The sequence below is a fragment of the Zosterops lateralis genome, assembly GCF_965231275.1.
Source record: "Zosterops lateralis genome assembly, chromosome: 7".
NCBI classification, from domain to species: Eukaryota; Metazoa; Chordata; class Aves; order Passeriformes; family Zosteropidae; genus Zosterops; species Zosterops lateralis.
The window spans coordinates 20,196,335-20,213,067 of NC_139767.1; the positions used below are offsets into that span (position 1 = coordinate 20,196,335).

Here is a 16,733-nt window from a genome sequence, read left to right on the forward strand (position 1 = left end):
AGGCTCTGGGTAGTACTGCCTGTGAACAAGAGTCCCACTGGTTGTGGCTCCACCCAGTTATGACACCATTCACTGCAGTGGGAATTTGCCAGCCCACGATACCTGAGGATTTTAAAACTCTTTGGAGTAATTGCTGCTTTACTCTAGGGTGAGTATAGAATAATGTGAGTATGATTAACAGATCAACTTACAAGTGAACCTTAACAGTTAAATCTTCATACTTCTGAATGGGCATCCTGAAATCTTGAATTACAATCAGTATAGAAAGTTGTTTTTACATTTTGTTGTATCAGTTTGGCTTAGCAAGCCCTGGGGCAGCCCTTTTAGTCACAGTTCATGGCAATGCCAGAAGCAGTCTAATAGCAAGTATGGGACTCCCAACAGTCTACAGCCAAGTGATATTGTAATTCCTGTGAGAAAATTTTTATAATCTAGAGAACAACATCTCATCTTTATCAATTTTTTAAAATTAAAAATAATTTAGCTATATGTTATTTATCATATAAGGAAACTTAAGGACAACTTTTTATAAATGTGCATCTCAGTTTAAGTAAATATCAGAATAAGAAGATAGCAGAGACTGTGCTGTGATTGATAATTATTTTCTTAATGAAGCTATGTTGATCATCAGTTTTCAAAATAAGCAGTTGTCCTGAAATTTAGCAGTATTCTTTGAATATTGCCATTGAAATGATCTGATGTATAAAATTACTGCAAATTGTCCACCAGAGAGAGCTGTTGCAAAATTTTATTCCAACAGCTGTTGAAAACAATTGTTTCTTTACCTTATTATGAAAATTAAAGGCACAGATGAATCAGGTACAGTATTTCCCTGGCCAAAGAAAATTGTAGGCAGTAGTATCATTAAAGGGCAAATGGATATACCTAAGAAGACATTTGTTTATTGAATTTAATTGGCATACAAGTATTTAGAAACAAAAACACACACACAGAAAAATTCCACACAAACTGCTTCTCCTTATGCTATCAGGCTATTGGGAATGGGAGAAATGCTTGAAATTTCAGAGTGCCTTTGGAGGCTCTGCAGGTGTCAGGGAGGATGTGCAGTACTAATTCTAGCTCTCTTGGGTGAGAGAGGCTCTCTAGTGACTGCGTAGCAGAAATGAGACGCACAATGCACTGGCAGCCAGGATGTAACGTAGAAACCTGGTTTACTTCATTGCAAACAAATGGACAATATATATTGTACAATATATAATAAAAATACAGCTGATACAAGTGCCACTAATCAACAAAAAAAACTAATGTTAAGACTTAAAAATGCTCATTTTTGGAATATATACACTGCAGTAATAAGCCACAATAAATACATCAAATTTCATATCATTCATAATAAATACCGAAAATATAAATACAGAAGAATACAGTTAATTTGAATAAATTATTACAACGTAAGATCTAGGTTAAGTTCTGTTGAATATTATTGTAGCTTATATTACCCTTTGGCATCTTTGATGTTACAACTTGTTTTAAAAAAGGAAATTAAGGAAATGTGTAGTTCATGAAGCGTAAAATTATTTCCATACACAGATTTTAAGACGAACTTTCTTTCCCTTTGCTTCTTCAAACAGTTTAAAAGCAGCAGTCCAATTAAATATCTTGCTTAACTGTTGAGACCTCCATAAGTTTAGTATGCAAGATCATCTGTAATGGAAAATGTTAAGTATGTAACATAATTATTTTTCTCAGAAATTAGTAACATTAGAAGTAATATACAAATTTTAAACTAATGGCTGTAATTATACATTTTTACTAGTCCCATCTGAATGGATTACCTGTCTGAAAGACCATCAACTTAAGTGCTTCTGAATTTATGCCACAGTGTAGTATTTGCCACTTGCCAACACAAATTGCAAAAGCAATTTTATATTCTTGTGGGGATTATCTATATATATATATAGATATATATAGATATATATATTTGTATGTATACAGAGAGGGATGAACCTGCTAAAAGACAGGGCTGGACTAGACAGTGTGAATGTTAATACAGTCTGTTAAAACACTTTAAACATATAAAAGGTAATGTGTTGTTTCTGTTTGTGGTTTTTTTTTTTTTTTTTACAAAAATTTCTGTTATTTATAGATTGAAACAAATCAAAATAACAAACTGCCATATTTTATGTTAACAGGTATTAACCAGTACATTTGTATTAATATTTTTTTTTGTAAAAGGTTATTACACCAGAATGCAATTTAACTTAAAAGATCAACTTTACTAAGACAATATTACAGGCTGAGGATCTTAGGAACAGTTTTGTAATCTACAGATTTTGACTATTTTTGCACTGTTAAATGTCTAGCGCTTATTTTACATCAAACACTTTTAAAACATATTTCACAAACTACACTTCAGACATATTTCCATAGAAGTGCCTACAGTCAGTCAATTAAAAGTGCCCAGTTATTAAGCCTTGTTTACATGGGCATTTGAGACCTGAAGTATTTGTGTGAAATGGCTTGAAAAAAACCAGTATGCTTGCTTCTGGTTTTAAGAACCAGCTGCCAGTGCACATGATGATTACTTCAAGAAGCTGAAAATTGGTGGTCAGTCTGTATCTGAGATTCACAAATGGTTCTTTACAGCGATTCCCCCATTACCCCGCAAGGTTAAACTTCATCCACAATCCAACCCCAAATTTCATTTTTAAGAACGTATTTTAGAAGTTTAAGATGGAGAAACCTAAAATAATTACCTGCCATAATGTATTAAGCCTCATTTGAAAATGGCAGATAAAATGCTGATAATAGGACATTTTGTCTTTGCTTTTATCATCTCTTGCTAGCTGAGAAACTGGGCATATGAGAATATATATGTTCCAGGGAGCAGAGTTAACTAAAATGATTTTGAACTTTGAAATTGCCATCAGCAAAAAGTGACATGGTAGCAATGCTTCTAGGGTGTTGCTTTATAGTTTTTTTACCCCATGCATTTGGATAAGTCTTTTATTTAATGGCCACCTGTATAACTCTGGTCTGGAAAAAATATCATTTCCTGTTTCCACTGAGTTCATGTTTGGTTACAATATATTAAAATACCAGAAACAGTATTTTGATCTAACATGGGCAAGCGTGTAGTGAGTGTCCATATATTTTTCCATCCTTGTTCTGAAGAGATCTTAATTTGCCTTTTTCCTTCTGTTGCTGGTTGTTTTTTTTTTTTCCTAATATGCCTTATTTTTCCCTTCAGAACAAAAATAATCCTCATCAATCTGCCTCTGACCTTCATTTTTCTTTTCCTCTAAATTGTTCTTCCTGTCCTCCCTGCACTCACTCAAGTGTTTGAAGACAAAGGATTATCTTGATCCTTGTATTAGAACAATACATTGTGCATTTGTATCTTCCACCATTTTCCATATAAAGAAAACCTAATCCCATCTTTATGGTTCATTGGAAAAGTGAACAGTTAGAGATGAATGTACATGAGAGACAAAAATATTTTGACTTAGGTCTACTGGACATTCATTCATGAAACAGCAGTGTCATTGCTAAGCTCCAGATTAAAATAATTGTGTTAATAAAGTACAAAATCTACCTTTTGCCTTCTTTTTGTTCCACACCCAGCCTTGGATGATAAGGTGCAACACAGAGCACCAGGAATATGGTTCTCCAGTTAGTGGGACCTTCTGAGGGGTGGGTGTCTGCCTAACCTTAAAGACAGCAATAGGGCAATACATATTTTAACTCTTAGAATCACAGAATGGCCTAGTTTGGAAAAGACTTTAAAGACCATCTAGTTCCAACTGCCCCTGCCACCCACTAGATCACGTTCAAAACCCTACCCAACCTGGCTTTTCAAGATCTCATTCTCAGCACAAAGGACAGCAGAGTTGCCCTTTTGCTTGATTTTAATGAAAAGTCTTACTGTACAACAGGGAGGGAGGGAGGGAGGGAGGGAAGGGAAGGAAGGAAGGGAGGGAGGGAGGAAGGAAGGAAGGAAGGAGGGAGGGAGGGAGGGAGGGAGGGAGGGAGGGAGGGAGGGAGGGAAGGAAGGAAGGAAGGAAGGAAGGAAGGAAGGAAGGAAGGAAGGAAGGAAGGAAGGAAGGAAGGAAGGAAGGAAGGAAGGAAGGAAGGAAGGAAGGAAGGAAGGAAGGAAGGAAGGAAGGAAGGAAGGAAGGAAGGAAGGAAGGAAGGAAGGAAGGAAGGAAGGAAGGAAGGAAGGAAGGAAGGAAGGAAGGAAGGAAGGAAGGAAGGAAGGAAGGAAGGAAGGAAGGAAGGAAGGAAGGAAGGAAGGAAGGAAGGAAGGAAGGAAGGAAGATAGATTAAGGCTGCAAAACAGGTGTTTCATGAAGTGGATGTTCATATAATGTAAAATTCTTTGTATCAGCTATTATGGTAGCAGAAAAGTCCTCAAAGATTTTATAATTTTTCTCCTTAAGTGGAAACAATACATTTATTAGCCATAAAAGTAAAAGCTGCCTTGGATTTAGGGGAGGGAAGAGACAGTGAAAAGGAAGAACTTGTGAAGAACTCAAGCACGTTCATTCAGACATCTTTAAAACTACATTGCACTTCTTCATCACTTCACAGTATCTGTACTTTGGATTTGACACTTCTTGGAGAAATGGACAATAATTTGCACATGGACAATGATTACAGAGAATAGCAAAATTAAGAATATTAAAAACCCTTGAAACACTGAAAATGCAAATGCAGAGATTTCTCATACCAAGGAACACATAAGTCAACTAGACTCTGTTTTGAAAATAACAGCTTTCTACTGTTTTAAAAAAATAATAATCAGATTTAATATTTTAGAAATAAATTCTATAGAATATATTCTCTGAGATAATTCTAGATTTTCAAAGTATTTTACATCAGCTGTCCTGCAACCACAATAAAGCGCAGATGAGAGAATTACTCTTTAGTCTCAGTGGGAAAGCATAACACCCCAAATGCTTAAGGATTTTTTGTATCATCCTCTTCTGTTCCTGACTGTTTCAGGAAATAAAACAACTGGCACAATGAACATTGGTTTATAAAATTTGCAAGCTGTAACATGGAGATCTGCCTTTTATGGGTCTGTCTTGCTTTATGTTTGAGTAAGGACACCTGCATTGCTACAGGAGCAGCCTAGACAAGGAGTTTCAACTGAGACAATTCAGCTGGCAGAAGAAGACAACATGAAGAGGAGTAAGACTGCCTGTTGCTGCCAAGTATGGCGTTGCAGGAAAACTACAATCTTGCTGCTCAAATGTTAAGCACTAGATAGGCAAATGTTGTATATTCAACACAGCTTTTATTCTAATTTTTCACTGTGAAATTTACTTTTTAACTTCTGCTCATTGATTGAGTCCAAGGAAAGGAAAGCTCATTTTAGCTGTGTTTCATGTTAGTGAAAAATTTCTGGCCCTTTCTGAGCTGGGCTTCATTTTGAAGTAAGAAAAATTTAGTTATGATGCCAAAACATGAAAATAAAATGGTATTTTACCTGTTCTATAGAATTATGTTTTACCACAGTATCTCCAAGTACATTACAAACCAGGGAACACGATGACACAACAGGACAAAGGCAAAGTCTCCTGTCTGAGCCCAGTACTCTATCCAGTGTATCACAGTTCTGTCAGGAACACCTGAACTAATAAAAACCTTTATACATGCTCAGTTTTGCATACAAATACACGTATATGATCTTTAACAAAGCAGCTGTGTTTGTGAAGGTACTGCCTGGGAGGCAGGGAAAACACAAGTAGTTTATTAGCACATTTACTGAAATAAAACAGCCAGATCAGGTTAGAAACTTGATCTGGACTGGGATCAGTCAGCAATCTAGTAACAGCACCACCAATAAATACCAGACAGGAATCCTGCAGCACTTGAACCAAAGGCAGGATCCCACTGTTAACAGAGCAGGGGAGCAGCTGAACCTTATCTAAGTGATAGTTACTATGGAGTGGAACCAATGGCCTTAAAATAAACAAATGTCAACTCCAATTACAATTCACTAGCAGGAACGTATGTAAATGAAAAATTGTGAAGCTTTACAAATCTAGAATTTTCTGATCTAAGCGGCATACAGCTCAACAAAGAATATTAGAAATTTCTACTGACCAGCTTTTAATTTTAAAGATGTTTCAACAGATATGAGTTATAGCTCTTAAGCAACAATTGCAATTGCTGTAATCATGCCATCAAAATTCTAATTTCATGTCTAACATTAATTAAAGCTTTATATATATTTAACAATGCACCTTTTTGCAAGAGAGGTGAAGTCCACCTTACAGGCAAAAACGCATCTGCTTTCAGGTGCTGTTCCAGTAATGGTCTGTGTGAAAATTCCAGTTTATTTCAAGAAAGGGAAATGTTTTTGTTATGACTCATTTTTGTGAACGATGCAATATAATCACAAATATATGGCTTCTTAGGATTGTTTATCAGTAGCCAAATATCTTGGAAATAAGGCTGATAAAGACTATCAGTAAAGTAGGTATTTTCACAAATAATACACTGTGTGTTGATAAAGAAGCAAATACTGCTGGTTATCATTCAGTAGCATAATACTTTTATCACACAGAAACAGCCTAACCAAAATGAAAGGACTGATTATCAATATGAATATTAACCAGCTGGGAAATTGGACACAGCATGTGTAATTGTGTACTAGCCCAAAAAATAACACTGACTTCCATCCCATGACTTAAGCTTGCTTTTCCTTAAATGAAGGAAAGGTTTTTTTTGTTCTAAAAAAAAAATAATAATCAAAGTTTAATCAAGTGATGGGAAACTTGACTCTCACCTGATCGCTATATCCTACTCAAGATTTCAGCTAAATTAACCTACCTGTTTTAGTCAGGGTTTCAACGAATTTTTTTTTTCCACTCTAGTCAACTTACACACCCTAGAAAAGGCTTTAGTTTTGTTATTTGCTGGCATGGATTTGGCTGGGCAACAGGTTTAGCATGTATTGAAAAAAAGAGAGGTTACTGGGTTTTTTCCTCAGTATGAGTTTAGCTCTGTTAGAAGGCTTGGTGGTATTATTAATAATAGCTACCAGGAACTCCCCATGAATTATAAACAGACTTGACTTTATAACTTGCTGTCAGAACTAAAGGAGATTTCTTTACTTTGTATCTTGAGATCAAATCTTGATCACAAGGTATCATATTGCATCAAAAGAAAAATACTATTAGCTACACTGTCACCATCTAGTAAATTTGGAATATGTTTTCAACTTAAATCTTTATTTCTACTGCACATTTTAGACTCCCAGGAATGAGCTACTTCAAACACGGTGAAACAGTGTATCACAAATGCTTTATATCATCCCTGCTCTCTCTACCTCTCTCTTACAAGGTAATGCTTGTTATCCTACACTGCAGGACTTGGAGAATTTGGCTGTATTCACCCATGATGCCCCAATGGTATGGAACATACACATCCAAATACTCAGAAGTTTTTATAGATGCTAATATTACAGAGGACTGGGATCAGAAATCTGTGCCAATGGGAACAGTAAATAACCATCATCTCAATACTTAAAACTAGCTGAAAAGTATTTTATAGTGTTAATCACTTACTGTGCTGGCTGATATTATTAAAGATATTTTTTCATGTGAAAGCACAGGGGCCAAGAAAATAATTTCTTATTGCTCAGTAAGGGCATGAATAACAAAGCAAAAGATTTCACTTAACTTTCCCCTGAGAGAAATACCCCAGTAAAGTGTGTGTGGTTCTCCAACACACTCTGAAGTTAAAGAGCTGCTACTGATCCTCATCTACCATTCCAGCTCAAGAAGAAGAGATTTGTGCTTTTGGTGCTGGTGTTAAGGGAGAGTGCCTAATTTAAGCCTGCTGTTAAAGCAAGACCCCTACATATACAGAGACTTGTTACGTTTGCCCTTAGAGTATCTTGAACAGAATAATCTATTCTTAAGTGTAGAACCTTAAGGACTAGCACGTTTCTTTTTAAAAACCATGGGTATTTGCTGTATGGCATTGGAGAATACAGGCACTTACCTGGCTACTCAGCCTTAGAGAAAGAGACTAGAGTGGTCTGTGACTGTGAGGAACAGAGGCTGTGGAATTGCTGAGCCAGATAACCAACATGAGTGCGCTTTCCCAGGAGATGAAATGCGTTTCAAGTTTGGAATCCAGCCCCTAGAGAACTAGACTTTTCAATACAGCTCATATAAAACATGTAGGACTTCTTGTGGAAACAAGTAAATAAAAAACCTTTCCAGCTACTACATGGAGTAAAAATATTTTGCTAATTTAGCATAAATATGAGAAATCACTTTGCCCAGATTTCATATAAAAACAATTAAGTTAGCTCTTTTTTTGAAAAGCATATTTTACATCAGCAGTTTTTCTACTGGAGTACTGTACATGATGTTTTAAAGAGCTTCTAACCAGAAGAGTCACTGTTACAGAGATAAAATTTACACCGTGTTTACATGCACACTGTTAACCATCTAGATTTGACACAGATAAAAACGAAGATGCTGATCCTTATTTTGACAAACAAGACAGGCCTACATTTCAACTACTTGATGTATAATAAATGAAATTTCAGTATCAGAAGAATAAAAATGCTGAAATAGATTTTGAAATTAAAATAAGGCAGTGCAGAATTACCAGTGCAGAGAAAAGCTGGTTCCTATGCCTCCTTCTCTAGACAAAAGCAAGGTTATTTAATAAATTAAAGGTACTTCAATTCCTATTTCATTTAAAAACAAGTGGATCACAAGGTAATCGATGTCCATATGATGCACATGTTCTTTTGCTTGCAGACTTTTGCAGATACAAAATTTGTGAAGATATTTTTCCTCATTAAATGGACTGTTTCTTAGTAAGACCAAATGGTACTAAATTTGAGACACAATCAGAAGTCCACAAAAGCCAGTCATGTATTTCATAAAAATTTAGGCAATCTGGACACTTCCACGTTTTTTTCCATGCTTTATTTAAACTTTGATCAGTAAGGCTCTGCTTTTATAAACTGCATACTGACATATTCATAAACTGGCTTGGGAAAAATGTACAGGTTTTGTTACAGTGGATTTTAAGATCTTACATTGCCTCAGGGTCTGGAGCTATGGCATTTCTCCGAGGAGGTTCCAGTTCCCGCAGTTCGTACAGTACTGCAAAGTGGCACTAAAGTGCGTAAGTATCTGAACCGTGGCTGGGCTGAAGGTGCTGGGTGAGCTTAAGCTACTGCTTTGCCATTATATACAAGATCATTTTTCTTTGGGGAGGGGCTGCTAGTTCTGGAATGCCACTGATTTTAGTTTTAAATGGAGGATTGTCTACCTTTGTCTATTCTAGAAGATGTAAATGCCCCCTTTCTGACTCTTCTGTTTGTCAAGAACAGTAAAAGAGAAAATAGTACACTCTAAAAATGTGTTTCAAGATGATTTATCAGAAATGGTATTAAGAAAAAATAAGGAAGAATACAAGGTACTCCAGACGAAAAGTGGACATGCTCTTTGTAAGCAGCTATGGATCTGCTTAAATGAACATGCTGTTCATTTTTATCAAAACATGAATCTTAAACTACCATAAATAAAATACATACAGTACAGAACAATTAAAACTTTTTTTTGTACAGTAGTTAATTTTACATTAAACTTACCATCTTTTCAGATATGTTGAAAATTAGGACTCTAAACATGATTATTTCAAAGTATCATTTTTAACAATCTTGCACAGGCCCGACAGTCAAAAACATGAAGCTTTGATTCAGATAGCTTGGCAGGTTTCACGTAAGTTCAAAGGTAGGCTACTTTGAAATATGTTGGGTGTATTTTTTACTTATCTGTTTAATTTTTATCAAAAAAAGGATTATTTTTATTTAAATCTTTACATGAACGGGTTTTGTGCAATACCACTGCCAGTGTAGCTTGCGAAAACAAAATGTTTCTGGAACATTGACTGTAGTCCAAGCGTTGTCTACCTCTTAAAAAAGTAAGTTTCTAGGAAAATCCAATGGGAGCGAATTTTAACACAGGAAGTCAGTCCTAGAATAATTTTAATATTAAACAGGTACTGTCTCCACCACTGGTGATTTGATGCACTCTTCGTGCAGTCTGCTCTTTTCTGAGAGGTTTAGTGAATTCTCAGCAGGGTGTTCTTGCACATGACTGCCACCATTTAAAGCTGAAACAAAGCCATCTTGAGAAGGACCTTTCAAGTATGAGTGAAATTCCACTGGCGGGTGACTCGGCCTATGCTCAGTGTACAAACTGTTACAGGGAGCACTGCCATCCCCTTCAGAAGATGAGCAGCAAACAATCACTGAGGGGTTTGCAGAAGGGTAATGAGGGCTGCTAAAAGTTTCCTCTGCTTGCCGTGTGTAGTCAACAAACTGTTCTGAAGTCATGTTGTAAGGCACCAGAGAAAGACTACCGTTCTTGACAGCATCCCTTTCTGAGTAAGTCTCACCCATCTGGTTAGCAGTGCCAGCAACGTGGTTCTCTATTTGGTAATACAGAGTTGAAGAGTTAGTATAGTATGAGGCATTTTTAGAGTGGTTTTCATGCACAGCAGTTCCATCAGAGTAGCAAAGGACAGAAGGAAGAGGCACCATATCAGCATGGGAGCTCATACTTTCCACAAAATCATCTGCTTTTTCTTCCTCCTCATCTTCATCCTCATCTTCCTCTTCCTCTTCATCATCATCTGATTCACTAGGGGCTAAACTCTGTGTACTAGAATCTGTAACTCCACTACAAAAGCTACTCCCATCTTCCTCTTCCTCCTCTTCCCCTGGGCAGTCCAAGTCCTCGGCTGACTGGGAATGCATAACTGCAGCCGGGGATTCAGTTTCAATCTCAAAATTTTCTGCAATTGAATATTCAACTGGATGGGGTCCTGGACTCATGGAACTACTGTGTGCACTTATCTCAGTGTGACAGCCATTGAGTGCTGGAACTTGCTGCTCTCTATTTTTCTCCAATTCAAGTTTCATTATTGTGTGCAAAAAGTGAGTCCGTACACGGATAGGGTTAAATTCGATTCTACCTGCTGTATTGCTACACCCTTCTTTAGTGCAACCACATGGAAAAGACATACGATCCACCTTTTAAAAAAGAGAATACAGATTAACAATAGGAAGCAAAAGCCTGGTGACATGACAGAGCCTAGATGGCCTACAGAAGTACAAAGGTGAAGTGGGAGTTACTTTGAGAAATGCTGGTAGAATTAGTCAGATAACAGGAACAAAAATTCAAGTGCATTTTCAAAGGTAATCCAGTCAATTCTAGATGTAGTATTTAAGCTCAATAGACTGGGCACAAAACTTCTACATTTAATATTTCAAATTTTTGAAAATGTGACTCAATCCATGAGTTGGCAAGTTTGATTAGACAGCCTAAGGTCTGTGACTTTCATCTGCACTCCAACACCTAAACATCAAATATGCACAGGAGAACTACAGAACACAATCCAGTACATCTTCCCCACATGTGGAAATGAAAACAGGAACAGTAAAGAGAATATATTATTTAAAATAGCAGAGAAAGTTTAGCTTGGATTTATGAGATGATGAAAAATGCATTCAGGAAGAAAACTCAGCTGCACAACAGCAACTCAGCAGAACTGGCACAAATATCTTTTAGAGAACATTTTGGGACACGTACAGCTAACACTATGTAAATGTAAAATATGAAATACCTCTCCAGTCTGCAGAGGAAAAACTTACCTGCTACATTAGCAGATACCTTTTTACTGCCTACATGCAAATTTATCATGCACAGATTTTAAATATCATGCACGTTACATAAATGACAGTATTACAAAATGTCATTTATTGTTTCCCACAGAGTTTGGACTGTAATTCACATTTGGAGTGTCTGCTAATTGTTTCTAAAATAAAAGGTAATATCCCTCCTGAAATCTGGAGGCCACTTGCTCTTCTGTTGTCCGCATTTGCCTATTTAGATAAGGCCTAAAAGGAGTATGAGGAGCAGAATACTTGTGTAAGAACAAAAAACACCCTAAGCCGTGTATGTGCCTAAAATCATACTGAAGATATTTTAGGAGATTGTATTGATTGCCCACAGTACATCCTTAAAACAAGGCCTTAAAAAACAGGTTGGGCATCCACAAGCATTATTGCCTAATACTTAACTTCCAAAAGCTGTAACTTCAAGAACAGAAAGTACACAAGTGTGCATGGACACACACTCTGCCCCCTCCCCAGACAATTAAATAATAGCAATAATGTAGACATTTACCTGACATTTTATGCCTGCAAGACTGCAGGTGCAAGTTTCTGGGTCACAGAAGACACGGCAGTCACAGCCACAATCCTCTCTGGACAGACGGATGGCTCGCAGCTCGTGCTTCTCTTCCACATCGATCTTCTTCACTCCAGAAGCTCGCAGCAATGCCCGCCGCTTTTTTGTAGGCAGGGGTTGGAGAAAGAAGTATTCATCTACTTCAGTGTTGTCTAGATCAATATCATCATCAGAAATGTCATCCAGAGTCAGTGTATTGGCTTCCTCAGATTCCACTGTACCGTTCTTTGTCATCTGTTGCACGGAACAATTAACAAAGTCCTTAAATGACGCTCACATGTATGTCATGTCACAGATGTCAACATGGGAAATGCATTATCAATGTACAAAGCTGCATGTAAAATACCTGCATGACTGTCAGGAAGTTCCAGAAAATTATCACAGATAGGATGACTTGGCATTTCTTTCACATTCAGCATATGAATTAAATACACTTTTTAATACCAAGTTTGCAATGAAGGTAAGAAATTATCTGTTCTTTATTTAACCTAAATTTATTGTTTGCCATTACCTGCTAGATCTCATGCCTTTCTGAAATTCTAATCTTTTCTGTATTGTTTGACAAGATAATTTTTGTGACCTTAATTGATTCCTGTCTCTGAGCTCTCTGAAATTCTTAAATATCCCTTTTGAGACAGCAATGATACTACTGACATAGGTTCAGATTATAATGCATCACAGCTTTGTAAAATGATATATTTTATGTACCACTCCATTTTCTGTTACGCATTTCACATTACACTGGTAATAGCTCCCTAAACAGTTCTGCCTGCTCCTGGGGCAAACAGGAGATTATTTACACTAGGTATTTCAATGTATTATTTAAGTAAGGTAGGAAAAGCAACATTAGGAGTCATCCTTTTTCCTGTACATTCTATATAGAGAGAGAGGTAAATCCACACAGGGATTAAGTGCATCTTGAATTAGCTGCCTGAAGCTAATACCTTACCATACACACAACTCAGCCTGAATATTTCAATCCAGAAAGGCACTCTTGGTTATCTTTTCATTTTACATTGGCAAGGTAAAACTAAGTAGAGTGTATTTATGTTTCTTTCATTTCTTTGTTTGTTTGTTTAATATCTAATAGGGGAATGACCTACCTAAGACATCTGACTTCTCTAGTTCTGTATACACAAGGCTCAAACCACTCCTTAAGCAGATCACTGTTATTTAATCTAAGTTCGAAACTGTGGAGAGAGAAAAATTCTAATCCCTGCTTCTGTTAATTACTTTACTAATTTATTCAATTACTGTTCAATAAGAATTAACTTTTAGGGCTCTTACCCATGAGGTGAATGCTGTGACTGGTCAGCAAACAAGGGCACCTACATAACCATACCAATCCTGACATGTCCTCCTCCTCCTCCCGCAAATCTTAACTACTTTGCTCCACAGCAGTAGAGCATTAAGAACTGGCCTCCAGTGATGCGCTGAATGCCACATGCATCCACCAGGCTGGAGCATCAAACATGTGGCATCAGCCAGCAGTTTGCCATTTCAAACCACCTCAGCTCCTGACTCCTTTGCAGGATGATTTTCTTGTTGTTTCCTCTAATTTTTTTTCCTCCATTTTGCCATATAAAGAATAAATTTATTAATAAAAGGAAAGAGTCTAACATTTCTGAAAAAAGTAACTGGGTAACTACATAGGGAGGAAGATTATCAAAAAATACCCAATACATTTTCCAGAACTTCAGGGGAACATTAAGTTCTCTTGATTGTCGCAATATTGTTCATCTGAATTAAACTTGGTATGTAGATGAGTAAATTCCCTCATAAATCTAAAGGTTAATGTCATAACCACAGAACAAAGGCCAATGAATATGTGAAGCCTTTGGGTGAAATTCAGTCCCACTCAATAAAACAGGAAAAATGTAGGATGGACTTTCTAGTTGGAAATCATTCCTTATGACTTCCCACAAAGGGAACCTACTGTGTCCACAGACCAGTCTCATGCTAATACTGTTAATTTCAGGAGACGTTATGAATAAGCAATAAGGACTCTTTTAGGCAATTCTCTCAAATGATTACCTTGTACCTTTCATTCTTCTACATCCAGAATTTTCACACTCTGCTGCTAACAAGTGTTTATGCTCCTGTCAGCAGTGTTTACATCAAAGTGCTGGTACTAAATGGCCAAAGTGACTTGAAGATGATTTCACAGTCTTTATCTGCTTTTAATTAGAGGTCTTTCTTATTTGGCCCTTCGCTTTTAGCAACTAAAACAATAAACAGTACCTAATATTATGGAAACTCAATTTCGATACATTTCTGTATTTTTATCTTTTTTTAAACAGGTTCTACAGGAGCAAATACTTTGTACCCACCAATTTATATATTTTAATGCAATGTAAAAAATAAAAAAAACCCCAGGGAAGCTAAAACTAAAAACCACACTGGAAATGTTACTTTCTGTTTACATAATAGTTTTCAAATAGAAAAACCTCTGACTAAACTTCATTCTACTTTATTTTCTCATTTTCTTCATTTTTCTGTAATGTACAGTAATTTTTATGCAAACCCTGATTAGGACATTTTCATTAAATGAATAATAATTTTGGTGACATAACTGCTGACACTGTCACCTTAGAATGTCCCATTTCCTTTTTTATTCATTTAGAAACCATGTGAATGACCAAGCAGCTCTTCCACCTGTATAATGAAAAATCAGCAAGGCCCTGTTTTCTTAAGCAAATAAAACATGCTTGGTGCTTTACAGTGACTCTTCGCTAATTCAGCAAGTCCTGGATTTTCTTTTCATGTTTGAAATTTTCTTTATTTTTTGAACCTAAGCACACACTCAGGGATGCAACTAAACTGAGGTTAACAGACAAGTTAAAACAGGAAGTTCTCTGTTGCCTATGTTTTTATACACGCTCCAGATGAAGAGGAATATTCTACTCTAGTAAAAGATTTAACACCAGTAAGATGCAAATAAAGAATGCAAATAAGACTCTCTTTATTCACTGAATACTTATGAAGAGATTTCACAGAAACTTAATAATCTTAATAATCATTCACTCAAAAAAGTAGCTGGGAAGATGGAAAAACATTTGTTTGGAAAACAAGCAGAAAGTATGGTCTGTGTCCCCAGAACAGACTGGGCTGAAGTGAAATAATCTAATGAAGAAAGGAGATCCACCACAGCCAAGAGGAGGGTTAGGAAAGGATGAAGAGCCAAGCTCCACTGGATAGAGGATAAAAGGCCTCACCTACTCTTTCAAGGTAAATAAAATCTGCGATTTTTCTTGATTTACTTTCTAGCTAAGAAAAGAAAAGTGAAATATTTGTGTACTTGACTATTCTTTACTCACTCCACTGGGGATTCCTCTCTTTGAGCTGATTCCTGGAAGTCAGCCAAGGGATCTACAGCTAGTCATCAGTTACACAGCACAATTCACACTTGATGTTCTGAAAATCCTGTGATGTGAAATGTTACAGGTATAACCTCTATCAAGTGATAAGTCACTAACACTTTACCAGCCTTTGGTTTCCAACCTGTCCAAATACCTTTCTTTGATTTGCCTTCGTCCTGAGTGGTTTTACGTTTGTTCTATGACAATTTAAATTTTATGACCTTATGAATTTATTTAAGAATCAATTTAGCTATGAAGAAAACCCCAAACAGTTAGGAGATTGACAAAATTAATTACAAATGTGAAGATCATACACAATTCCTCAGGCCCTGAGACACAGAACTCATAATTCATTCTATGGAAAAAATGCTTAAAGGCATTTCTTCAACTTGGAGGGTGCCACTTTGCTCTGCACAACTATAGAAAAAAGAAGGGGATGTGCAGCACAGAAGCTCAGTTACAGTTCTAAATATTTTTCACTTTTAATTACAGGATTCACCTGAAAAAGAGTCAAAAATATATGCAACGCAATCCATGACACAAAAAACCAGAAGTTCTGCCGCCAGTTTTAAAGTGGCAGAAGGAACACACTCCCTTTCACAGTTCTCCTTTACTCAAATACAGAGGTTCTTTCCTCTCCTATGTTGTATACAAAAGGACAGCTTTATTGGGAAGCTGACCCTAGGAGGGCCAATGGTATCCTGGGGTGCCTCAAGGAAGTGTGGCCAGCAGGTCAAGGGAGGTGATCCTGCCCCTCTGCTTGGCCACATCTGGAGTACTGTGTTCAATTCTGTCTCCACAGCTCAAGAAAGACAAGGAGCTGGTCTGGAGAGTGTCCAGACCACAAAGATGGTTTGGGGTCTAAAGCATCTCTCTTGTTAGGAGAGACTGCGGGAGCTGGGCCTGTTTAGTCTGGAGAAGAGAAGACTGAAAGGGGATCTCATTAATGCACATGAATATCTCAAAGAGACTGCCAAGAGCATGGTGTCAGACCCTTTTTAGAGCTGCCCAGCAGCACGATGAGGAGCAATGCCCATAAACTAAAACACAAGAAATTCCACCTCAACACGTGGAAGAACTTTTTTACACTGAGGGTGGCAGAGCACTGGAACAGGCT

The 16,733-nt window shown here is 36.9% G+C and overlaps 1 protein-coding gene across 8 annotated transcripts in view; it reads right to left on the reverse strand.

The window, feature by feature from the left end:
* Positions 1-16,733, reverse strand: part of CSRNP3 (cysteine and serine rich nuclear protein 3) — a 98,147-nt gene continuing 81,414 nt past the window's right edge. For 4 of the 8 annotated variants that reach the window (XR_014590490.1, XR_014590491.1, XR_014590495.1 and 1 more), the window contains 3 exons: positions 12,195-12,491; positions 7,978-11,038; positions 1-3,671 (listed from right to left, as the gene is read on the reverse strand). Coding sequence is in view for 1 of the 8 variants with exons in the window: in XM_083864751.1 (XP_083720877.1) it covers positions 9,995-11,038; positions 12,195-12,491 (1,341 nt within the window). In the remaining 7 variants the exon portion in view is untranslated. Of the gene's footprint in view, positions 3,672-6,708; positions 11,039-12,194; positions 12,492-16,733 lie in introns of those variants that run through there. The other 4 variants (XR_014590494.1, XR_014590492.1, XR_014590493.1 and 1 more) reach the window with 4 other exon arrangements.